Raw genomic sequence first — 25,980 nt, 5'->3', positions numbered from 1 at the left:
TTTAACTGTTATTTGTCTGACTTGAAGGCTTATTCTGTACAGAACACGTGTGGTTGATGGTGACGTGTGGTCAGAGAGACTAAATCTGTTCAGACCACGGATCATCTACAGTCTGTTCTTAATTAGATTCAGCAACATTTCACATATAAAGCCTAATTAAAACAACTGGAGACTTGTACAAGCTGAGCCTGTTCAGCCTGAAGGCTCCTGGAAACGGCTGGGAACTTTCCAACTTGACAGCAGATTTTTGTCCCAGCCCCCGGCTGCTGCCGGCTGCTCTCGTCCACTTTACAGGCGAGACGCAGTCCATCTTGAATCAGCCTAATGTTTTACAAGCATTTAACACATTTGGCAGGCCTCAAGGATACACACAATGTGTTTAATGTGTTTTTGTTAATACAAACTAGCTCTGATCTCAGAGAGCTTTGGACAATGATAAATGAATGAAGGGAAGAATGAATGAATGAATTAATTAATTAATTAATGAATGAATGAATGTGTTGTCTTCCCGTCAAAATTAAAAGCAACACTTTTGTTGAGGCTTTTTTCTTATGTTTTTGTCCCAATTTTCTACACTTTTGGCCCTTTTTTTTTACGATGTTTGTCACTTTTTTGAAGTTTTCAACACTACGTAACACTAACTTATTAACTTTTGGTTTATACCTAATTTTGGAATTTATGTTTAATAAACCTCATTCGTAGGAAATCATACCTGTTGTTTGAGTTAGAAAAGCAGAAATTAGCAAAATATTTAGACTAAAATTAAAGGAATTTATTTTGATGGACAATAACAGACTGAAATATGTCAACTTTTACTTAATACTATTTCAAAACCACTTCCAATTTTTTTTCCACATGCTATAAAGTTGAATAAGACACCCCAAAATTTGGGAAAGCAGAGATTTGTACTTGCCAAAGAGGGTTGTGTGGAATCTATCATGTTATTTAGGGTAAATAAAAAGAAGATTGATATTGGAAAACGGGTCAATTTGACCCAAGGACAACATGAAGGTTAAAATAAATAAAACAAAATATGTTCTTATGACATTATCTTTAGTCTATATCCACGACGTTCCACTTCAGGGATTGTTCCGGTGCTGCTGGAAATTGCGCCGGATGTCCCTCATTCTGCCAGATGTCCGTTACCTTCTGCTTTCTTTGTTTTGGCGTTCTAACCTCCAGTGGATTTCTGAGGACTATGGTTACCTGGTCCTCAGATCTCTGCAGGGTGAATCCAGACAGTTAGCTAGATTATCTGTCCAAACGTAGGACTCTGTTGCACAACTAAAACTACGTTTGAACGTAGACGTTCCACCTTCCTAAGACTTTTTTTGCAGAAGCATGGCGCTCTGTCTGGTGCTTAGCACCTACGGTGACGATTGTGATAGGTTTAAGAAATCCCAATAAACCAAGGAATGTTTTTCTCCCATCCCAGAATGCTGTGTGACCAGCCAGACCCTCCCCAGCAGCGCCGTGAAGGATGGTCTGGCAAAGCGAGACCATCCAGTTTGCTTCATTTACTGAGCCGTTTCAACAGAGAATAAGGCTTTAATAATTTGTTAAGCATGAAACCTCAGCTAGGCGTATTTAGAGTGAGGATTAATGACTACAGTAATGTGTTGTGCCGCGAATACAGTTTGACTTGGCAATGTGTATGGAAGGTGACATTTATTCATTCACGATGAAACCTACACTTTAACCTAAAACCACTGAATAAAACTGTGATGACATGTCATAAAATGACAGGATATCCAGGTTATAATAAACATGTAAGTGTAGCACTAATCCTCACGTCTGCTCTGTCTCCCTTCAGATATAAGCACTTGCATGTGATGCAAACATTATTTTAATGTCACACACAAAGCTGCGTTTCAGTATGTTCAGTCAAACTGTGCCGACTTGGAAAGAGTGTACAACGACGCCGCTTTAAAAGACATTCAACGCTCCTCTCTGTCAGCCAAAGCTCTGCTGTGCTTGCTCTAACCTTTTCTGTCACTATGAATTATGGGAATGAGACAAGCAGAGGGATAGGACAGCTCTCTGAAGAGGAGGGATGAAAGAGTGGAGATGAGAGAGAGAGAACGACACGGAGAGTTGGAGGGGAATGAAGGGAGACACAAGCGGGAGCGGAGGAGGAGAAACCGCTAAGTGATAGAGAGGAAAAAAGAGAGGAGAGCGAGAGGAGATCAGACAGCGATCATAAGAGAGCGCAGAAATGAACTTTCCTTTGTCTGTCAATGAGAGGGCTAATTTCTCTGTGTTTGGGATTCAGAGTGCCAGAGACAGACGCCATTAAAGTGGAGCCTAGAGGGATAGTAAGAGGCACAGGGACCAGTCTGCTGCTGTTGCTCACCATCCAAACATTGGTTTAACAAAGGCACTGTATGACCTACACAACATGGAGGGTCTTCAAGGGGGCTTCCCTGGAATACCCGGCTCCAGAAATAGATGAAGAATAGAACAAAGACCCCCATTTGATGAAGATTTACTCCTGGGAATCCCCATATGGAAAGCTCCCTGCTGGTATTTTTAAGAACTGCTCATGAGAGTCACTATTAGGAGAGACATTTTTGAGACTCCAATCAGGCCCACGGAACAGTTTGCCACTATGCTGACACATTGTGCTCAAGAAGCTCCTGTCTTTGGCATTCTACATGGGCATATTGATGGTGCCTTTTTAATATACGTGCTTGTTTTGAATTGTTAAAGAGAAAAGTCATAACAGTTGTCTTATCATTCTTTCTGAGAATTTGAGTCCACCCATTAAGTCCTCTTGCATAGATCATTTTATTTATGTAAATTTTACTTGTACTACAGGGTTTCTGCAGGTTTCACCAAGTCAAATTGAAAACGTTTTAAGATCCTTATAAATGAAATGTAAGACTCAACACAAGAGTTAAAAAAAATGTCAATGTCAGAGTCCAGAAACATCTAGCTGAAGAATAAAATCTGTTCCGAAAGAGACTCTTGTCGCCTTGCACTCGACTATAATATAACTTGCATGTGGGCAGAGGTGTCAAAACCTTCTCTGGATGTTAAAGTATCAACTCACGCTTTTTACTCAAGTAAAAGTGGGTATCAAAATGTACTGTATTTATATAGCGCTTTTCCAGTTTTAACAACTGCTCAAAGCGCTTTTACATCTACAGGAAACATTCACCATCCACACACATTCATACACTGTGGCGGGGGCTGCCGTACAAGGTGCCACCTGCTCATCAGATAAACATTCACACAGATTCACACTCCGATGCGCAGCACCGGGGGCAACTCGGGGTTCAGTGTCTTGCCCAAGCACACTTCGACAATGACTGCAGGGGCGGGGATTGATCCACCAACCTTCCGATTGGCAGGCAACCGCTCTACCACTGAGCTACAGCCGCCCATTTCAAAACAGTCTGAAAGTAAAGTAGAGGGAGAAAAATGCCACTAAGGACAAAAGCCTGGGCCATGCCACAGGGGCCTGTAGTGGCCTGTACTGTACCCCCAAGTACAGGCCACTGGGGGGTACAGTACCCCCCAAAATTTGGGATGCACCTGTTTCAGCTGCATTTATGCCCATTGATAATGAATGCATTACATTCATTCAGTACCACACAAATAAATTAAAGAATCATATGCTAATCATAATCACATGCTTCTGAGCATTGTGCTTGTTGTGTAACATGTGCTTTATGAAGCAGAAGAGATGATGACTTGTTGCCTAGTACTAGTATTGCACAGGACAGAAACCGAAGGTGCTAAAGCTATCCAGTATCTCTCGCGGTACCTGCTTAAATGGCTCCCGAATCTAGCAGATGTTCAGTTAGAGATTATGTCTATTATGAGAGCCCACCGAATTTACAGTGAAAGCCGAAAGAAGAATACCACTATTTTTTGTTCATGTTAATTAAATAAGGAACCATACTGTGTTAATCAGGTATTTATGGGCTGGTGTTCCCTTTTTTACTGGCCGTATGTTGTATGTTGTTGTTCTGCATGTTTTGTGTATTGAGGGACTTAGCTTTGGATGCACTATATATACCGATAGATTATATCCCACAATTTCATCCTCCTCAGCAACTTCTAAAACAAAAGGAGTAGCCGTTGTTGTCAAACAGAACCTCGGACTTAAACTGTTGTCCTCTTGGTCAGATGATACAGGCAGGATGTGATCTCCACGACAGAATTTGGTGCCAGAAAATTTGCACTTGTGTCAGCTTATGCGCCTCATGTAATCAAATTGTGGAGTTAACAGACTTCTCTTTTATTGTTGGTGCAGATTTCATTGCTGTGTGTGATCCATATATTGATTGTTCAAAGCGTAGGTCACTACGGACCAGGCTCAGGCTACAAATGCTCTGAAATCATGGGCCAGCAGTTTGGGGATCATAGATATTTGGCGTGCAGTTAATCCAATCTGTAAGAATTATTCCTTTTTCTCACGTAGACATAAATCGTTTTCATGGATAGATTTTCTTTTTGCATCACCTCAGTTTCTTCATATGAAGTTAATTTGTAAACTTAGGTTCGGGAGCGGGGCCACGCCTAAACCACACCTCTAATCACAAGACAAACCTACACATACTGCACAGCCAGCCTTGTTTATCTCTTATCTCTCTCTATTGCTTGACACAAGCGTTCCACGCTCTCTGTCATTGATCAAGAGATAGCTAAGCTCGCCAAATGTCAACGGCGATTTTACAATGATCTATTTGAAACAGGGCACGTTTCAGTCACGCCGCAGGAGCCGGACCCCTGCCGTGTGTCTCAACGGAGCCGCTTGCGTTCCGCGGTCACCGTGCCTTGGCTTCGACCGGATCTCCACGAACGATCCCCGCCCACTACTCTCCTCGGTGCAGCGGGCCCTCCTCCTCCGCCTGATATTGGAAACTGGACCTTGGTCCACCTTCAAAGGTCCCTCAGCAGAAAAGGCATTCCTTTCTGCCGCAATGAAGATTAAACTGCATTGTTCCGGCTCTACCTCCCATTCGTTGATACCCAGAAGCTGCAATCACCGTGCCTCCTGCACTTCAGTCCCCCGCCAGCATTGGCTATGGCCAGCAGTGTCCCGCATGACGTCAGAGGGCCTCGACAGCCACAGCTTCCCCTGGTGGGGGGCAGATTGTATTTCCCCGTGTGCCAGCTCCCTCCGTGTCTGTCATGTCTCAGGCGGTCTCTGCCTTCTTTTCATGCCTGTGTTCACAGGCTTCATAAGACCCAGTGTACATACATCCTTTCATCCCTTTATCCCTTCCTCTACCGTTCCTTCATCTGTTCCTGGCCATTCTGCTTCTGCTCCCTCCCTTTCCAAGATGGCCGCACTGCAATTCCAGTGCCCCGTCCATCAGCTCAAAGGGACCAACCTAACATCGTGGTCGACGATCCTCAGCCTACTTTTTTACCAACTGGTCTGTCCTTTGTGCGTTCTCTGTCTCAGGGTATTGTTTGTAATTTTTTGTTCCTTAAATATATAAAAATTAATAAATATTTGATCATGAAAAGAATTGCCTTTATTGGAAGGTCAATGTACTCCACATCCAAGCTTAGCTGTAGGGATCTGTGAGGGCAACAGATACACTCTATCCGGATGGCGATGTATCTGGATAGTTTTTTGTTTTTTTGTTTTTTTTCTAACAATGACAAGCAACTGAAAACTGAACTTAAAAAAGGAGTAACCAGGCTATTTTTAACACAGATAATTGCATGAAAATCTAAGAAGTAGAAGTAAAAAGTCTTCTTAAAACAGTAACTCCAGTTAAGTATAGATACCCAAAATTTTTACTAGTATTTGTACCAGTAGTATGTGTTGTTACTTGACACCTCTCATGTGGGTCTCATTTTTGGTCATAATACAGCAAATAATATTTGGAGTAGCAAAGAAAGTCTACACCAACAACAAACTACAAACTACAACACCACAGAATACGTAAATAAAAAATTACATTGTAAAGCGCTGTCAGGGCATTTCAAAGAAAATGTTTAGGCTTGTTTAAAGTTATTTTAGACCTAAAACACAATTCTTATTTTTTATGTTATTTTATCTGTACTTTTTATGTATTTGTGCTGCAACAACTGAATTTTCCCTCAGGTGATCATAGGTTTGAATACCGGTCAGGGTGGGTGTATCCAGGTGGATCCTTAGGCAAGGTCCTTAATGCTACTGACCTTAGCCATGAGTGAAACCGCAAGTACAAGAGCCATACCGGCTCGGACGTCGCCCGGGTTAACAAGGTGCCAGGGAACCAGGGCAACCTGATGAGAAACGGGCTACTGGAACAAGACATACATGGACTAGAGCGGAAAACATGGATCTGATGCAGTGCTACTATATAAGCAACCCCAGTGGGAGGGGTTACATGCAGAGACTATGGGATGGATGGATGCTTCGAAACCCAACATCAACACTGACAAAGAAAAAGCCGCTGGCTCAGTGTTCTAACATCCGCAAACAGCAGCTCCTATCACAACTAGAGATTGATGAGGTACAACAAATATGCTACGGCAAGGGGGAGCCAGTACGACAGGTCAGCGGGGAGATTTCATCATCATCCCCATACTCAGAGAGTGGGTCCCAAGCCCCAATAACAACGAGCCCTTAAGGCACAGAACCACTCAACATAAGGGTGAATGAACTACGATTGAAGATCATAGCCAAGCTGGACCCCCTAGTACAACGACCAAGACTGCCAAGGCTAAGTGACAAAGTACCCACTAAAAGTCTGCTAGAAAATTGGAATGCAGCAGTACGTACTATCCCTACTAAAGCCATAAACGAGACCAATGAGCTGATGCACGCCACAGCAACAGTGATCTCAGAGATGCTTGGCTATAAGATGAACACCACAAGCCACAAAGAACATTACCCCCCATGGAGGAGAAGGTTAGAGGCCAAGATCAAGGCAACACGAAGAGAGGTTAGTCAGCTCTCAAAGCTACAGAAAGGTGTGACAAAGGGGTTACACCTTCCTTACACAAGCTGTCAATACCTGAGGCTCTAGAGATTGCCAGCAAAGACTCACCACTCTGGCCACCTGCCTAAAGAGATACAAGGGTGAAGCAGAAGCCAGGAGAATAAACCGGATGTTCTCCACCAAACCATCCAAAGTGTACACTCAGTGGCAGGGTAATAACTTAAGAGCAGATTCACCCAGGGCTGAGACTGAACAGTACTGCAAGAACATACGGGAGAAGGAGGCATCCCACAACACAGATGCTCAGTGGCTGGTGGATCTAAGAACAGATCACAGCAATCTCCCAGAACAAGAACCAGTAACCATTGCAACGGCAGGCATCCAAGAAAGGGTGGCAGGTATGAAGAGCAGGATAGCACCAGGCCCTGACATGATCCACACCTACTGACTGAAGAAACTAACTGCACTCCGTGAACGCCTGGCAGTTCAAATGAACCAACTGCTGATGGATGGGACCCACCCAGAATGGTTAAGCCAAGGACGGACAATCCTGACCATGAAGGATCCCCAGAAGGGAACAAAACCATCCAACTAGCGGCCAATAACCTTCCTCTGCACAACATGGAAGCTCCTGTCAGGCATCATGAATAGGCACATGGCTCAATACATGCACAGGGCCCAGAAGGGAATAGGCAGTAACACCAGAGGAGCCAAGCACCAGCTACTGGTGGTTAGAGCAGTCACTCGAGACTGCAAGACCAGGCAGACCAATCTGTGCACCGCCTGGATTGACTACAAGAAAGCCTACGACTCAGTGCCACATACATGGATACTGGAATGCTTGGAGTTGTACAAGGTCAACATGACACTAATAGCCTTCATCAAGAACTCAATGAGGTTGTGGAAAACAAGTCTGGAAGCCAACTCAAAGCCAATTGCACAAGTCCCCATCAAGTGTGGCATATACCAAGGCGATGCACTATCCCCGCTGTTGTTCTGCATAGGCCTGAACCCCCTCGGCCAGATCCTCACAAAGACTGGCTATGGATACCGATTCCAAAGCAGAACAATCATCAGTCACCTCCTCTACATGGATGACATCAAGCTGTACGCCAGTGTGATGGCCACAGCCATGGCCGAACAACTAGCTTAAGAGTGGTAACCTCATGCACTTACATTTTTCCTTAGGTTTAGTTTATAAGCTTTTGCTTATACACCTTAATTTGTTGCAACCATTTATTCAGTTACAAATAGCTTACAGGACACTTGTTTCATTTCACGTGTATCATACTTTATTTGATTTATATGAAAGTATCTTTTAGCAAGCGTGCACTGTTAGTTACTTTTGGATGGTCATACTGTTATATTACCGTTTTTTCTTTTGAGCTTACTAGTTGGAGTCCACACCTGGGAGTGATTGAGGTCTAATGGTTTAAAAGGGGTGGCGCTTGGAGAAAGAGCAGATTTATATGTCTGGGGGGGGTAGGTTATTCCCGCTGTAGGTATTCTGGGGTTTAGATTTTATATAAAGTAATTTTTGTTGCGTTAAGATAAGTAAAAGTATATGTTATGTGGAATGCATTTTTAGGTAGGTTTGTCATTATTTGTTTCTAAAGTTAGTTTGCAGTTATTGTTTGTCTCCCCTGTGTGTTTAAATTGGTCTGATCAGCCAATATATGAGTCCCCTTTGTTTCTTTGTTAGGGGGTCGGTTGTATTTTTTCTCATATGTTCAGAGCCTTAGTTGCTGTCTGTTTATTTGACCTCTTTTAAGGGCCCAAAACAACAACAATGTTTATTTTGTTCTAATTATTTTTGGGAAATAAAAACTCTTACTGTGGAATTTCTCTTGTGACTCCTCATGCTTAACTGCTTGGTCCCTCACAGCCAGAAATGAGCGAGACATCGACTAACTGGTCTACACTACCAGGATCTACAGCAATGACATTGGAATGTCGTTTGGACTGGACAAGTATGGTCGCATGGTATCAAAAAGAGGGAAGATGATCATAACTGAGGGGATTGAACTACCAGAAGGCCACATTGCAGATGTTCAGGATAGTTACAAATACCTTGGGGTGCCACCCGCTAACGAAAACCATAAGGAGGCAGCAAGAAAGACCGCCACAGCCAAATACCTACAAAGAGTGAGGCAAGTCTTGAAAAGTCAGCTGAACGGGAAAAACAAGACCCGAGCCATCAACATGTACGCCCTGCCAGTCATCAAATACCCCGCTGGTATAATAAACTGGCCAAAGGAGGAGATAGAGGCTACTGAGGGTTTCACCCCAAATCCAGCACCCTATGACTGTACACCAAGCGTAGCGAGGGAGGCCGAGGGCTAGTGAGTGTCAAGACCACTGTCCAGGATGGAACGACGAAGATCCAGGAGTACATCAGAAAGATGGCCCCCAAAGATGAAGGGCTTACTGAATACCTCCGGCAGCAGAAACCCGAAGGTGAGGACAAGGAAAAGGAAGAACCGTCATGGAGGGACAAGCCGCTGCACGGCATGTACCAAAGACAAAAAGAAGAAGTAGATGATATCAAGAAATCCTACCAGTGGCTGGAAAAGGCTGGACTGAAGGACAGCACAGAGACACTAATCTTGGCAGCACAAGAACAGGCACTCAGTACAAGATCAATAGAGGCTAGAGCATCATCAAGAAGAAGGAACACGAGAAGGTTGAGAAATACCAAGGGCTGAAAGAGGAGCTAGAAAAGATTTGGAAAGTAAGAGCAACAGTGGTGCCAGTGGTAATCAGAGCACTGGGGGCTGTGACCCCCAAACCGGGAGAGTGGCTGCAGCAGATTCCAGGTAAATCATTAGGGGTCTCTGACCAGAAGAATGCAGTCCTTGGAACAGCTAAGATACTGCGCAGAACCCTCAAACTCCCAGGCAAGTAGAGGACCCGAGCTTGAGGATGACACATAATACCCCACAAGGGGTGAGAGGGGGATTTTTTTATTTTTTTATTTTCCAGTTTTCTGATGTGACACCCCTGTGCTTCTAAAACTGCTGGCGTTGATGGTTGGAAAATCAATATTTGATCATGTGACAGCGCTCCTTTGTCAGGTGTATGCACAAAATAAACTAAGATCCAGGTTCAGGTTCAAACAAGCTTTGGTAACTGCACAACTGGATTGTTAATGTAGTAAAACACTTAAACCCCTTAAAAACACCTGAGTCAGTTATTCAAAAAGCCCATTAAAAGTATTAAAAAATGACAAGACAGTGTTTTAAAAAGTGATTAAAGGATCCACTGGACACAATGTCAGCAGGAGTTTAATAACATAATAAAACGTTTCCCATCTTCCCCAATCCTAGGGTTATGATAAAAGCAATACTTTCCACATAAAATAAATAGAGGATTAGACACAGATTCATCTATGGCCCAAACCTGTGTTCATCCATATATTTAAACCAATTGACTGTGGTCTGACAATCTCATGGGTTGTGACTCCTCAGCACTTCCATGTAGTACAGTTTTTTAAGAGCATGTAAAAAGTTATATGATTGACAACTAGTGAGAGAGCTTACAGCTATTTCACAGTGGTAGATTCAGACAGACAGGCAGACCAAGATTAGTTACAACTTCCCAAAATGGGATTTAAATGACTCATCCATCACAGAACAGACAGAAATGTGATTGAATCGTAGTCCTGCCTTAGTTTTTTTTTTTTAAGACAATTCAGCTGCAGCTTGACTGTATTAGCTAAACCAAACAATCCCATCTGTCTGAAAAGTATTGGTCTGTTCCAAAGTGTTCTAGTTTTCAAAGCTTTATTTTTTTCAGTGTTGTTCATGTAGATGCATTGTGATAGAGGACCCTTCTACTGAAAAAAAATGGGTGGATTCAATGTCATTTTTGTGTCATCTACGTGCAGTAGAGCAACGCATCCTTGTAAACGGGTACGTGGGATATTGTACGAAAACGTGTGTGCACCAATTCCTATGCTGTCCTACAAAATAAGGTGAAACTATTCTGCTGGTCGATCACCTCCTCTGTGCATAGACCAGAGCGATCTAATACAGTGGAAATCAATGTGGTAAATAGGCAATAAATACGTGCAATACAGTGCATTACTTTTTGTAGGTGTATGTATAAATGGCTCATGAGAACAGCCTGGGTACATAAAAGACAATTTCCCTTTTTAAAAATTGAACATGATTATGCATTACATTTTTACCAAAAGGTATTTGAAGTAAATAATGCAAAGATTTCAACAGAACTAATCATGTTGCTATTAGTTCACCATACTGGCTACGAATTTCAGGAATCTCAATGAATCAGGATGGGTTTTTACATTCAACTCCGCACTAAGGTTGCAGAAGTAGTGATGAATCCCAAAGAGGAGGAGATCCAGACACAGATGGAGTAAAGACAGTTGAGAAAAATCCTTCATTCCAACCTTGGATGGATACTTCAGTGTGTGTGTGTGTGTGTGTGTGTGTGTGTGTGTGTGTGTGTGTGTGTGTGTGTGTGTGTGTGTGTGTGTGTGTGTGTGTGTGTGCGTTCAGGGATTGCGGTGATCTTAATTGAATATTGATAAGTGAGGCGAGCACACGGGGTAAACAGCTGTGTCTGGTACTTCATCATATGTGTGTGTGCATCACTCATTATCAGGCCCAGCTGGTCCTCAGAGACGAGTCAGCAGACAGTGACCGCACACACACACACACACACACACACAAACAATCTCACGCACTCATTCCTACACACTCACACTTATTACAGTAATTGACAAACAATTTTGACAGAGATCAAAGTCCCCCCCCCCCGTGGCTTCGTTGTTCTTCAAATATCCGATTGATTCAAAACCTTTCTCTTAGACAGATTCTCTTTTTGACCTAGGCAGTCCAACATGTTCATTCTGTTGCCGTGACAACATAAGTCATCGCCTTATCATCACGTGTTTATGGAGATGGATCACGAAATGACTGGTGTTTGTTGGATGGAGTAGAGTAGGTAAAAGCTTTACGGTTGCGTCACACGTCACCTAGCAACCACAGCTGGTGCCATGATAGAGCTCCACTGGAGAACTGGCTGTGCGTGAATAATGGCTAAATAAACTGATGGAACAACGACCACACAGACCAGATCTTAAAACAGGAGAAGCACAAAGCTGATCAGTAACAGCAGTCCTTCTTTGGTACCTTGGAGGCAATGGCCAACACCTCTAGCCGTAGGAGCAATTTAGCCTAAATCAGTTTGCAATTGTATTTCATCCCCTACATTTTAGATTACCTATTTTTAAAGTGCCTTACACCTGTCTCCCTCATTCCTGTCATCTCTCTCCTGTTGCTGTTAAAAGCTATAGTGCATACTTTCTGTCTTCCTTGTGAGGACTTCTAAGCAACGACAAAACTGTTGGCGTGTCCACATGATACAAGCCTCCCATGATCATGCACCACCCCCACCCCTCCTCCACACAGTTGCTAGTAGCCAAGGAGGACACAGTGGATTAAAAAACACGACGGAGAGGAAATTATCTTCACTCTATTTGACGAGACAATTTTCTGAACACTGCCATCCTGAGAAATCCAGAGAGGGTTGTGTGGAGCTGATCAATTAGCTTTGTGTCAACTCATATGGCAATGGCTTGAATGTAACGGAAGTTCAGGGCTGTGTTGGTGCCTGCTTCAGGGACCTCAGGTTCCATCCCGGTGGTCCTGGGATAAAAACGCTAGTGGATGTATTGGATCAAATTCATGGATGTTAATAAATGTAACGTTAGGCCCATGCCTGGTTCGGGTTATCTACTAAACTAAACTCAACTCGTCTGTAATGTGTCAACAACTAACAGTGTTTGTTACTTCAGCAATTAAGGACCCAAGAGCGTTGTCGGTGACCCTAAAACACCCCCACTGATTTATATTTCAATCATTTAATAAGCATAAAACACAGAAACTTCCTGATTGTTGCAGCTAAAAGCTAACGAGCTAGCGGTCATGGAGGTCTCACCGGGGTCTTTCTAGCCTCTACAGGTGATTTTCTATCCAGCCTGGAACTTGTGTCTTTTTACAGGGTTGTGGAGAATTAAATCCAAACTGTTACTGGGCCTTCTTTGAAGAAATGTAAACAGTTTGTGCTTTACATGAGTAATAATGTTTATTATGTTTATTTTTGCACATAGGAGAACTGTTTTATGCTTGTGTAGCATAGCTGTGGGCGTAATATCAATAAATATTACATTTTCATGTTGATTATTGGCAAATGTCATGAGGGCAAAAGCGTCTAGACTTCTTTTGAAAAAATGTATGTATTATGTCAACTGTATAATTTATAATGTTTAATTCTTCACCGTGTGACTCCCAGGACATTTGAGAAGGGTTTTAGAAAGGAGATTGGCTTAGCTTGTACTGCTCTGTGTGTGATAACAATACATATCTGTAAGATTCATGTTCCGTTTTATTTCTTTATTTTGTCTTTAAGGTCCTAGAACCATTTTTAACATTAAAGTGACCTCACTGCAGCACAAATATTCTACTAACCCAGTTTATCCTGAAAAAAATGATGTTTATATCTTGACTGTAGACAACAGGGTTGAAGCTTTTTTTGAAAATAAAACCAGACTTTAAAAATGACCTTAGGTCTACAATAGAGATGTCATTTTCATGTAATAATATTTGAAGGGCAAAGTAAACCTCACACACTTCAGCACCACTGCTGAAAGAAAGAAACTAGGGTAAACACTGGTTTAAAAATGATCTAATCTAAGGAATGTATTTGTGTTTATATTATATTCTGGTAAAGTGTACCTGGAACAAAACTTGGGCTCTGTTTGAACTCTCTGGTCTTTTTAACCCTCCTCTGGTCCTCGGGTCAAATTTGACCCATTTTTTTAATGTTTCCACATCAGAAAAGTGGGTTTCTTTCAACTAAAATGAAGAAAGAAAACAAAAAAATATGGGAATGTTCCATACAGCACTCGTCGCAGTTACAATAAATGATCAGTTCACTACTCTTATTAAAGTTGGGTGTTTTGTGGCAATTAAAAAGTGACAAAACTGACAGAAAAACCTTTAATAAACGGTAAATAAAGGTAAACAAAGCTAAAAAAAAAAGCGCAAAAAAAAACGAAATCAACAAAGGTGACAACAACATTGGGAAAAGCTGGACAAAAAGTGACACAAATTTTTTTTGACCCAGACAAACAAAAAGTTCCATGGTCAATGGGAAGCCAACACAAGGGTTAAACAGCTGTTGCCTTTGTTACGTTGAATTTGTGACAATTGATTCAAATCTTGGACAGTGTTATTTTATTTTATCTTCTATTTTGGATTATTTTTAATTCTTTTATCTGTCTTTTTATACTGCTGTGTGTTTCTTTCACATGTCTTTTAATTTAATAATAATAATAATAATAATAATAATAATATATTTTATTTATAACTCACTTTTCATTCCAAAGAATCTCAAAGTGCTACACAGGAGAATAATAACAATAAAAACAATCAGCACAAAAATGCCTTTCTGAATAAAAAAGTCTTCAGTTCAGCTTTAAAAGTGTCCAGGTGCTGTACTGCTCTCAGGTCACTCAGGGGCTGGTTCCAGAGCCGTGGTGCAGCTGAACAAAAAGCTCGGTCACCCATAGTACAAAGCCTTGTGGTGGGGACCTTTCCTATGTAAAGCATTTTTAATTGCTTTGTTGAAAGGCACAATACAAATGAACTTGCCTACAAAAACTGGAACATACCAGACAGAATGACTAGAAAATATAAATGTGACTTTTTTGATTATAACTCATGTGACTGGAGTTAAATGAAATACCCTGACAAGGTGGATTTGTCTCACTGAGGGTTACTGTGACACAGTCCTGTCTCGTTTCATAGCCCTGGTTGGCATCATATTATTGTTCTTACAAGTCCGTCTCTTTGAATCTGGTTGGCTGGCAAGAGAAGTAGCAAAAAAAAACATATGCAAGAGGAAGATTTGGATGAACTACGAATAAATGTGTATTGTGTCAACTGAAGGATGTGGGCTGTGAGAGATGTTTTTCCTGAATACAGCCAACATGTAAATATACACACACAAATATGCAGGTCTGCAGTAAGGATTAGGACAGCCCTGAAAGACCCTCAGGCCTTCATTTGTCCACAGATACATTTTCTGTGTTTCACAACATCTACAGACTGGTTTAATGTGTGGAACACAAGCCGCACAAATCCACAGTCAATTCTGTCATGCCCTCCTACGTAGAGCCTATAATCTGCCAGCGCTGGCCCCACAACACACACACACAAACACACGCACACACTCTGAGGATGATGTGTGAGTCATGTTAGAGTTTAGATTGCATTCATTGCGTGTGTAACGTGTGCCTTTGCAGCATTAATGAAAGCTGAAGCAAGAATTCACCCCTGCATACTCTCACATCAATCTTTCAGGAAGTGTTCACATTCATTGACCTTAGCTGAATAATTTGTACAATTTGAAAACGGAAAACAGCAGAAATTCAATACTAAGCACATTTTGATATTTATTTTGTATTGTGCAGCCCTACTTTTAACAATGACCAAGTCAAAGGGAGTGTACAGACCTTATCTTTGAGATGCTTCTGTATCTCAGACAGGGACATGGAGGTGTTCTGTGGACCCCGCCTGAGAGAAACAGACAGACAATACAGTTCATTTGTGCTCAGCTGCTGCCACCAAATGCCTGTAAATGCAAAGCAGCGTGATATTTCTTTGTTCAGAAAACGTCTGCTGTGGTGCTAGAGAAGACGAGTGTGTCTACCTCACGCTGCTGCAGGCTCTGTGGATAGCAGGAGCTCGACTGAACCGCCTAAGAAACCGTGTGTAGTCCACGGTTTCACCGCCTCTCTCACACACCTACAGCAGCCACAAACACAAAGACACGTAGTTCCACATACAGTTGGCACGGTAAGGCAGCTTTATTTCTATAGCGCATTGCAGCAAAGTAATGTGCTTTGGGAAAGGGAAGTTTGGGGTCCCCTCCCGGATAAGTGGACAAAGATGGATTGATGGAATACAGATGAAATACGAGAATAAAACTTACAGTTCAGTAAGATAAATTAACAATAATTTCAAGAAAGGCAGCATAAAAAAGAAAGGTCTTCAACCTTGATTTAAAAGAACTGAGATTGCGGCGGACCTGCAGTTTTCTGGGAGTTTGTTCCAGATATGTGGAGCATAGAAATTGAGCGCTGCTTCTCTATGTCCAGATCTGACTCTGGGGACAGAAAGCACCAGGGAAAGACCTGTCCTGGAGGACCTGACAGGTCTGGGTATGTAGTGTAGCAGTAGGTCAGAAATGTCCCCTTTCTTGGTGTTAGTGAGGACTGAGGACTTGATTTTTAAGGGAGACCTGTAAAGTCATTGTTACAGTAGTCTAGTCTATGGAAGATAAAAGCATGGACTAGTTTTTCTAAATCCTGCTGAGACATAAGTCCTTAAACCCTTGGTATATTCTGATATATATATATAACACAAAACACAACTGTGATGATGATGAAGAGCAAGAGGAGGATGAAGACGATGGTGTCTGGGAAAGATTCCATATTCAACATCCTGCACTCCAGCCCACTCCAAACTTTTTCAAACATTCAAGTACCAGCATTGGTGATAATGGCACATGTAATGGCGTCTCCGTGGAGACGGGAAGAGCACCGTGGAAATGTGGCTGGCTGGCGTCAGGTGGGTTGAGCAGTAATTTTAAGGATGAGGCTGTTTGGGGAATACACTAGGTGTCGTTTTTATTGGAATGGGGCACACCTGGGAAATGCAGCCGGATGCTTTTGTTCTGACCTTGTGCTATTTTACAAACACACACACATGGACACACATACTTCACAGAAAACTGGTAAAGAGTAACGTACCCACACACAAAAAAACAGGGAACTAGTTTCTAAAAAAACACACAAAAATACACACATGCATTCAATCAAGCAGACAAATACTTGGCGCACACACATACACACACACACACATGCGTACACCTATTTTGGTGGCTCATAATCAAAGTACAGTCCCTGTTGCCCTACCCTACATCCTTCCATGGTGTAATCCAGTGCAGCGGTCCCCAGCGGAGCTCCTGGCATTGAGTCTTATTATAGACACCACACTGTCCAATTATCACTGCTATCAGCAGCCATGGAGCATAACACACACACACACACACCTCAGGGGAGGAAAGGGGGGCTCTCCGTGCTCTATATACCTGTGATGGTGTTGTTACACCTGCACTTCAGTTTGAAGGTGAGAGGGAGGTCAGTGCCTGGGGGGGCAGGGGCCATAAGACATGTAGAGGTGTTCTGCTTTTGGACAAAATCATCTGTTAATAATATCAATTAATCATCTTAGGTTTTAACAAAATAACTGCTACCTATCAGAGTACGTTTCTTTGGGACAATAAATCTTTCTAAGATATGAAAAAAAAACACTACCGTGTAAACATGTGTTTACTTGTGATAGTTTTTATACTGCAGTTCCAGACGACTGGCATGGCATTGCTGTAGATGGATCCTGAATTGGTGTACAAAATGCTTATAGTAACAATGAAAAAAGATGAATGAACATTACAAAACCTTTTACTTTACATGTAACATAACGCGTTTAAATTCCTCATAATTAACAAGAATTCGTAATTTAACACAAATTTGCATTTTGGCATTTCCCTTTACAGACAGTGTGTGTGTAATTTGTGTATGTGTATTGTGTGCAACACATCCAACAGAAATTTCCATTCGCTTACTACAATTAAGTTTTACTCATATTCTGATTCAATTACATTTTAAATGTAACTTTTAATTGTAACAGTGGCCAGTGTGGCTGCAGGTGGTGGCAGGATACAGGATAATACGCACATATAATACAGTTAAGGCCTCCATAGGCTTCAGACATGGTGCCTGTGCAATAACTTTAATATAATATAATAACAACTACTACTACTACTATTACTACTATTACTACTATATTCTTATGTTGTTTTTCTACTACATGGTACCTGCTCAACTCGCCTTTTTTGGTTTTCCTTTACGAAAAAACGTCCCTGGTACCTGCTAACAGGTACATTTTTTTAGTACTACCTCAGTCGAGGTTCCAACTGAGTTGAGGTGATACCAAAAGGTGACGTGAAAACCTGCAGACTGCTGGTTGGTCGGAGAGAATCGTCACTATTCACTGCATCCTCATTGCTCGCAATACATGTGATGTTAGGGGATATTTTTTGGTATGTTGACTGGAAAGTCTCACTGTTACACTTCCGCCCCGGCTGTCCGAGCGGCTCACGTGAAAATACACCTGCTGTGTATCTTTAGCCTCAAAGCATTAAGACATCAGCATGTCTTTAGCATCAAGCCTTGACTTGATGGCAGCAATTGGTCGCGGGGGTGGCAGCACCTATGGAACATTAGAAAATGGGGATAACTATTATTTTCATTATTGATTAAGCTACTATTCGTTACTTTGACTAACTAATTAGTTGTTTGGTCTATAATTATATGTCAGAAAATTGTGAAATATGTGTCATTTTGGGCCCGAAATTCAAAGATATTCAGTACACTGTCATAGCGTAACAGAGTAAAGAAACCAGAGATGATTCACATTTTAGAAGCTGGATGCATGTGAATTTTTATTCTTTAAGAAATGACTCAAACCATTTAATCACAAACAAAATAGTTGGTGATTAACTTAAAAGTTGACAACAAATCAACTTATTTTTTCACAGCTCTAGCAACATGTTCAAATTAGGCTTTTAAGTGGCAGAGTCACTGCATTGAGGTAGGTAGGATGTAACAATGTTTAAGAGGTCTCAAAGTCAGTTCAGACAGAGCTAGAGCTCTCCTGATGCAATGCATTTTCTGTGTCTTGTTCTCTGCATGAGTCTGGGTGTCTGTCCCTAGCTTCTTCTTCATCATCAGATTTGACAGCTGTGATTGTCCCTCCTCCCCAATGAGCTTGAATTATTCAGACATATTTCTTTTACAGGCCGAGGTTTTACAGACGCAGCACATTTGATATTTGATCAATATTTTACGAAAAAAAGATCTTGATGGATGAGGCCAGATAGATAAATAAAGAAGTAGAAGTCGAACTAGTGTGTGTGGGGAAGAGGGGGTGTCAGGCTGCTTGTGGCTTCTCGCTCCCCCAAGCACAAAGCAACTTCCACATCAAAATGTCACCAGAACAACAGCTGCTACTCCGGTGTTAGTCCTTTAAAGTAAACTTTCTACAACTCTCCAGAAAGCACACACACAAACTCATCCGTCTTTTATGAATAAGACGGTGAGTGGGAGGGGTGGGCGAGGGGTGGAGGGAAGTGGGGTTGTGTATAGGGGGGAGACACAAAGTGCTGATATTATGGGAGGAAATCTGTGTGGGAAAGACAGGCAGTCAAACTGTCAGGTGTGAGCGCTGAGACGGAACAAAGAGGAACAGTGGAGACAATTACAGTGGTGGAGGAGAGTGACAGAGGCAGCGTACTCCCAGATGAAGACAAAAGGAGAGCGGGAATTATGCCACCGTGGTAGAGCGGGCGCCCATATATAGAGGTATTACTCCTCAACCCAGCAGGCCTAGGTTTGACTACGACCTCCGGCCTTTTTCTGCATGTCATCCACCCCATCCCCCCTTTTATGTATTCAGCTGTCCTATCAAAATAAAGGCTGAAAATGCCTTTATTTAAAGAGTCAGCCAGGAAAACCTGATCCAGCGCAACAGAGGTGCAAACAAATAACGTCTGCTTTAACATCTGCCAGATTCACTTGGCCGCTGACCAGTCTTCACAGCCACGGAGCATCATTTGTCAATGTCAACTGCTGTAAGAGATTTGAAAAAAAATCTTCTACTGCCATCTTCTGGATGATGCCCCAAGCAACAACACAACATTTGGAGGGGGGAAATGTAAAGCCTTGTTTCCACCAAGCAGTCTGGTTCCTTTCAGTTTATTTAAGCAGGAACATAGAAAATTGATCCAAACACTGCAGTCTGCGATTGGTGCTGAAGAGTCAGACATCAACATTTTTTAAATCAAAGCGAAAATGCTTACTTCCTCCATAACCTCCCTAACTTTAGTGAAACAGCATGCTATGTCTGATGTCATTGTTCCTTACAGTTCACATTTGAATCTGATATAGGCCACATTTTAAAAAGGTTGCCAAACAAAAAATTGGATCTAAGCAAAAAATCTGAATTAAGCATTAAGACCTGCAGTGTGTCTGTAGCCTTTGAAGGTTGGTCCTGAAAGTTGTGCCAGTTGGGGTCGTGCTAGAATGGAAATGGATGTTGGATTTAAGATAAAAAATAATAATTTACTGAATGAATCAAATGAGAACATACAGTATGTGTCAGTGGCTTGTTGATCTTTACATTGTTAGTTAATTTCCTATCCTGGTACACACATTCCCACGGTTTGATAAAGGACTTACTGGACTTGATCTTATCATTGCACTTACAATAATGTAGCTGTCCTCAATTTAGGTCATCCTGTACGTATTGTCTCCGGTTTTTCCTGCATCCACTTAGGGTTGGGTGCCAAATCCTATGCATTTGGACCAGATTAGAACGCAAATTTTGGTTCCTCATTTCAGTTTCACTTAAAGCTGCACTAGGGAGTTCTGAGAAAACGTGGACTTAGCCTAAAAATTTGAACAAGCACACCTTCCAGGTCCCTCCCCCTTGCTCTCTGCTGCGCTACAGCCCCCCCTCCACAGCCCCTCCCTCACAGCGGGGCCTGCCGTGAACGCGCAGGCTGGTAAGCAGGGCCACCGATGCTTTCCACATCATCATGGACAATACAGGGGATTTATTCAGGAGGAGTGTATAGCTGCTGTGTGCTGTGCTTTACAAACTTTGAATACTTAATGTAGAAATATTGCTTATTTAAAATATTTCTATTAAAAGATATGTTAATACTTTACACAGTACATTACTGAATTACCTTTTGGATCAATTAAAAACACTAAACTTTCAGTAGGAATGATGAATCATTGAGGTAGCTCACTAAGCCAAGGAATAACAACATCTTAGAAATATGTCTTAGGTTTTATTTTGAATATGGGTCAAATAAATCAGCTTTTTATCAAAGTACTCCTGCGCAAGGAAATACTGAACATTTTGATTTGGACTGAAGACGATTCCTTCACGTGCCTCTGTGTCTGGGGCAATGTCTGACCTGTTGAAGGAGCATAAAGAACTGGTGTCAGACATTTGATTTACAAATTACATCCTGAGGGGGAACAAAACGTGCATGTTTAAAAATTATCACTATTAAAAGTAGTATTCTGCCTTGCCAAACGTTGACAGTGACAGCGCACAATTAAACGCGTTTCACCATAGCTAAGCTACATTTAAATCGACAAATCGACAAAAAGCATTGTGGCTTACTAAATGTAGGTATAAAAACAATATTGCTTATACTGAGGGTGAAGGAGTTAGCAGGTAAAGTTATCAAGTGAGGTCGCGTCCACACTAGGTTCCAAGGGCCATACAGCCCGTGGTCTATCCCCTTCCCCTAGGCCGTAATAGGTATTGGGACAGAACTAGGTCCCGCGTGAACGCGCAAAAGCTAGGGGAAGGGGTAAGGGGAAGGAATGGGATTCAGCCTTAAACTTCACCTGCTAGCTACAACATTCCTGTCGTCCTACAAGCTAACAAGCTAACTGTTAGATTTAGCAACAAGCTACAGAGTCAAATGAGATTTGCGCGATCACCAGTGATACCGTAACCATTGCTATCTTAGTTGTGTAGTTCTTAAAAAATGAAACAAATCAAGCAGGGATACTTACATGTCAAGCAGAAATGTGGCTAGCTCTGAATCCCTGTTGAATACTTTCAGGAAGCGTAGCTCCCTCAACCTCTGAGAAGACGCTCTGTTGCCCGTCGTTTAATTTCGGGCTCGGTTTAATTCGTTCTTTTTAGCTCGCTTTCCGTCATCGGTCTTCTTCTGTTTGTCCGTCTTTGTTTTCTGAGCAGGTGTCACTAGAGAAATTGGCAGTTTTCCTGAAAAGTTGTTTCTCCGCGATTAGCACAGCTGCAGCACAACGACAATCTTGAGCTTGAACACGGGACGCGCTGTGCGGGGGGGGGGGGGGGGGGGGGGGGGGGGGGGGGGGGGGGGGGGGGGGGGGGGGGTATGAGCAGTACGAGAGTGATTGACAGTGCTAAGACAGTCCTCCTGGCTCTGATTGGCTGTTTCTGACCGGGAGCGGTGTATTTCTGCAAGTGTCAGTAGGAGCACAGACAGGAGCCACAGGAGCTTGTTTTTTTTCTCAGATTATCTGTCTCATATTCTACTGTCAGGAGATAGTGACAGTTTTAACAAATGTGTAAAAAATACATTTTTACAAAAGTTACCTACTGAAGCTTTAACGTGAGACTAAAATGTTTTCCCTCTGTCACTCCGAAACAGTTAAAAGTATCCCACTTTCTCTGTAGTCTTCTGTTAGCTAGCTACCGTAAATGTAGGCTACTAATAAAATACAACATTTTTCCTCTGTGCTCACCAAAACGGACGTAAAAGCACATTAACCATTCACTGCACGTAATGGTTAGTAAACATATTACATTTGCTCTGCTAGTCTTTTGTTAGCTAGCTAGCTTTTATTGCATTTACAATGCCTAAAGTCAAAAGTGTGGTTGTATTTCACAGCCAAGGATTCCAATGTCGCAAAAGAAATTCTATGCGATTATGTGCAAGGGTGAAACATGTCGAATGTTGCCTATTTTATATTTAAGTACTTTAAAACATTCAAAAAGCCCACATTGTTCAATTTAAATAATTTTCAATTGGGAAAAAATATAAAAGAGCCTTTCTTTGATTGGTTGAATTTGCGTCAATTGGTTTGATTGCGACACCTGCGTCCCGCCACAAAATCAATGTTGACCGCCACATGCTGCCATGTATTCTTTCTCTTTCTCTCTCTCTCTCACACAAACACACATGCTAGACACAGACGCTACTCCTCCGTGCAGATTATTTTATGCCATTGATTATTCTGCATACTCCAAAAACAATATTGTAGCAAAACTGGACTGCATGCAACTTGAACAAAACTCCCAACGCAAGTTCAGAGACTGCTTGTTTTTATGGAAACATGGCTGAACAACAGTGTTCCAGACTCCGCTATCCAGCTAGCTTTCCAAGCAGATTCTACTCTGGCAGCAAGACTCGTGGATGTAGGCTGTGTTAACATGGACTGGTGTAAAAATGGTGGGGGCTTTTATCCAACTACTGCTTAGTGCTGGTGGAGTTTGTGACTGTTAACGACCGTTCTACATTCCACACCAATTTACTACTGTGTTCATACTTTACGGCCTACCAAGCGCTAATTCTGCCAATGCGTTAGCTACGGAGCCAATAATGTGCGTGCACTAAATAGCCTGTTTCTTTTGTCTTTTTCATATAATTACTTTTTTTTTTCTTTCTGAAATGTGTCACACCACTTGAGCCATGGTGAAACGTTGTTTTGTGCATATGGTTGAAATAACAATAATACACTGTTGACTTGACTGTCTGTAAGCAGTAGCCGTGGCTCGTAGGGAAGCAAAGCAAGTGCATTCTGGGAGTTGTTGTCTTCCATCCACATGAACCAAAAATACATTTTCTGGCTTTTCTCAGTATAGAAGGCACCAACTACAAAAGTTCTGCCCCCCATTAAAGAGGTTTTAGCAAGCGCCAGAGAAATATCACAAGCGCCAAAACGTCTGATATTCAGCTGCCAGCGTTTGCAGACTCGGACTGTACAGGACTCTCTATGTGACCATGCTACTCCCGACCTCCGATTACTATTGGTCTGCGAGTTGGTTTCATAACCTCTCCTTTGATGTGTTAAAAACTTTTCCCCATTTTGGTATAGTTCATTTTCACACATGTTGGCCATTTGGGAGTAACCTACGAATGAAAGTCAAAGTTGTGAGTGCAAAGACATCGTCTCGCTCCACCTCTCTGCTGACGCCCGTTCACGTAACAGCAGCAGTTAAATTGTTTTTCTCACTGTAATGGTCACATTGGCAACAATCTGTCGCTCACTTGCATGCCGAACTCTAGGGCCAGTCTAGTTGTTTTTGTTGTAGCCACTAATTAGCTACAACAGTAATAGCAGTTACCTTATGGAAGTCACGGGGGAAAAGATACGGTTGTGCTCTGTTCATACTAATCAAATGAAATGGACTTTGTTGTCAGATGTGAAAGCCTCCTTTCCTTCTATTTGCATACAAATAGAAGCAGAAGTCTGCACCTCCCACCCCGGGTCAGCTACCACCACACATACAATCCTATTGTGTGGGAAACACTGAGCTATTATTTTTTGTGTGATGCCTCCCTCCTGCCTCCAGGTTGGCACGCATAGCACAAAAAAATATATATATTGCTTTGTATTTAATAAAAAGTCAAGTGAAGTCCTTTTGGGTCATCTGTCTCAGGTCTAAGTCAAGTCCCACGTCATGAAAACTACGTCAAAGTCAAGTTTTAAATTAGTGTAAGTCAAGCAAGTCCCCAAATTTGTATATTTAAGTCCCCTACCCACAGTCCTGGGAAGAGTTCTAATCTGCTAGTTCAAATAATAAACACCCGTGTCAGGAGTTCATGGCCTTTGGAATCAAGTCAGAACAGAAAGTTTATGTCCCTCTCACCTCGTTGAGGACAACGTCGAGCTGGTTCTGGCTGAGAGACAGCAGGCCCCTCAGGACTCGTCGGAACTCCTCCCTGCTCACCAGCCCCGTACCATCAGGGTCCGCTGCCACGAAGGCCAACTTGATGTTTGCCAGTCTGCTGTGGATCAGAGGCTCCACCTGCTCCAGGGTTGGTCGCCCCCCTGGATGGGCTGAGAGGCTCAGATGAGGATAAAATATTCCTCATGTCACATTGAAGCTACTTATATTAGAAATAATTACAGGAGGGGAACACATAAAACAAGTGGCCACATATACAGCACACATTCCTGCATCCCTAAATATATTTCCACCACATTGACATATATACTGCATTTATTTAGTGCTTTCCTAGTTAGCATATAGCGCTTTCCTACATATGAATGTGTTATGTATCTATATGTACATAACAATCTGTTTAAGTTGCTCCTTAGTATCTGTTCTGACTGCTACTTATTCTCTATCGCACTATTTTACTTTAAATACGGATATTTATACTTTATACTTTTTCCCAACTGTATTTATCTAGAATCTAGATATTTATATTTATCACTCTACATGCCCTGCACACCCATATAAGCATTTAAGCATTTATTTATTTTCGATCATATAACTAATATCTCAACTTTTCCACTGTGGTTTTAATTGTTTCTGTGCTGTATTTTTTAACTTTGCACGGAATTTCGTACTACAGTGTACTGTTGTATGACAATAAAGAAATCTTGAATCTTTCCCAATCCCACTCTTCTTCCCTTATGAGGTAGCAGGTGGCACCTGCTAATCATATAAACATTTGTGCACATAGGTGTTATTTATGAGAGGATGGGGGGGGGGGGGGGGGGGGGGGGGGTCATAACCCATCCAATAATTAAAACCGAGTTTTTTTCAAAGTTTTTGTTCCTTTTTAAGGTATTTCTTCGATGTATTTTTTTTCTCCCTTTTTTGGCTTTTTTTACTACGTTTGTTGCCTTGTGACGTTTTTCTCGAGTTTCATTTACGATCACTTTTCAAGGTTTTCTGTTTTTCTCGCTTTTGCAGGTTACTTTTCAACAACTTTTTGGGTGTTTTTGTTGGAACCTCCCTAGATCTCATCTCCCACACACACTGATGGTGCGTTCAGGGTTCAGCGTCTTGTCCAAGGGCACTTCACCATGACACTATGGGGCGGCTGTGGCTCAGTGGCAGAGTGGTTGCCTGCCAATCGGAAGGTTTGTGGTTCGATCCCCGCCCCTGCAGTCATTGTCGAAGTGTCCTTGGGCAAGGCACTGAACCCCTAGTTGCCCCCGGTGCTGCGCATCGGAGTGTGAATGTGTGTGAATATTTATCTGATGAGCAGGTGGCACCTTGTACGGCAGCCTCGGCAACAGTGTATGAATGTGTGTGAATGGTGAATGTTCCCTGTACACTCTAAAAAATAAAGCATTGGGTCTACAAAAAAAAACATGTTAACGTTTTCCACTAGAATATTTAAGTTA

General features: G+C 42.1%; 1 protein-coding gene across 1 annotated transcript in view; it reads right to left on the bottom strand.

Moving 5' to 3' along the window:
* The window catches only part of efcab6 (EF-hand calcium binding domain 6), a 67,925-nt gene that overhangs the window by 41,105 nt on the left and 840 nt on the right, over positions 1-25,980 (bottom strand). Inside the window, exons 2-4 of the mRNA XM_034864137.1 lie at positions 24,488-24,678; positions 15,633-15,727; positions 15,436-15,496 (exon numbers count right to left, since the gene is read on the bottom strand). Of these exons, the coding sequence (XP_034720028.1) occupies positions 15,436-15,496; positions 15,633-15,727; positions 24,488-24,678 (347 nt within the window). The remainder of the gene's footprint in view (positions 1-15,435; positions 15,497-15,632; positions 15,728-24,487; positions 24,679-25,980) is intronic.

Source organism: Etheostoma cragini, chromosome 23, assembly GCF_013103735.1.
Source record: "Etheostoma cragini isolate CJK2018 chromosome 23, CSU_Ecrag_1.0, whole genome shotgun sequence".
Taxonomy (NCBI): Eukaryota; Metazoa; Chordata; class Actinopteri; order Perciformes; family Percidae; genus Etheostoma; species Etheostoma cragini.
Note: the sequence above shows the minus strand (reverse complement) of the source record. Positions and strands in the feature narration are given on the sequence as shown.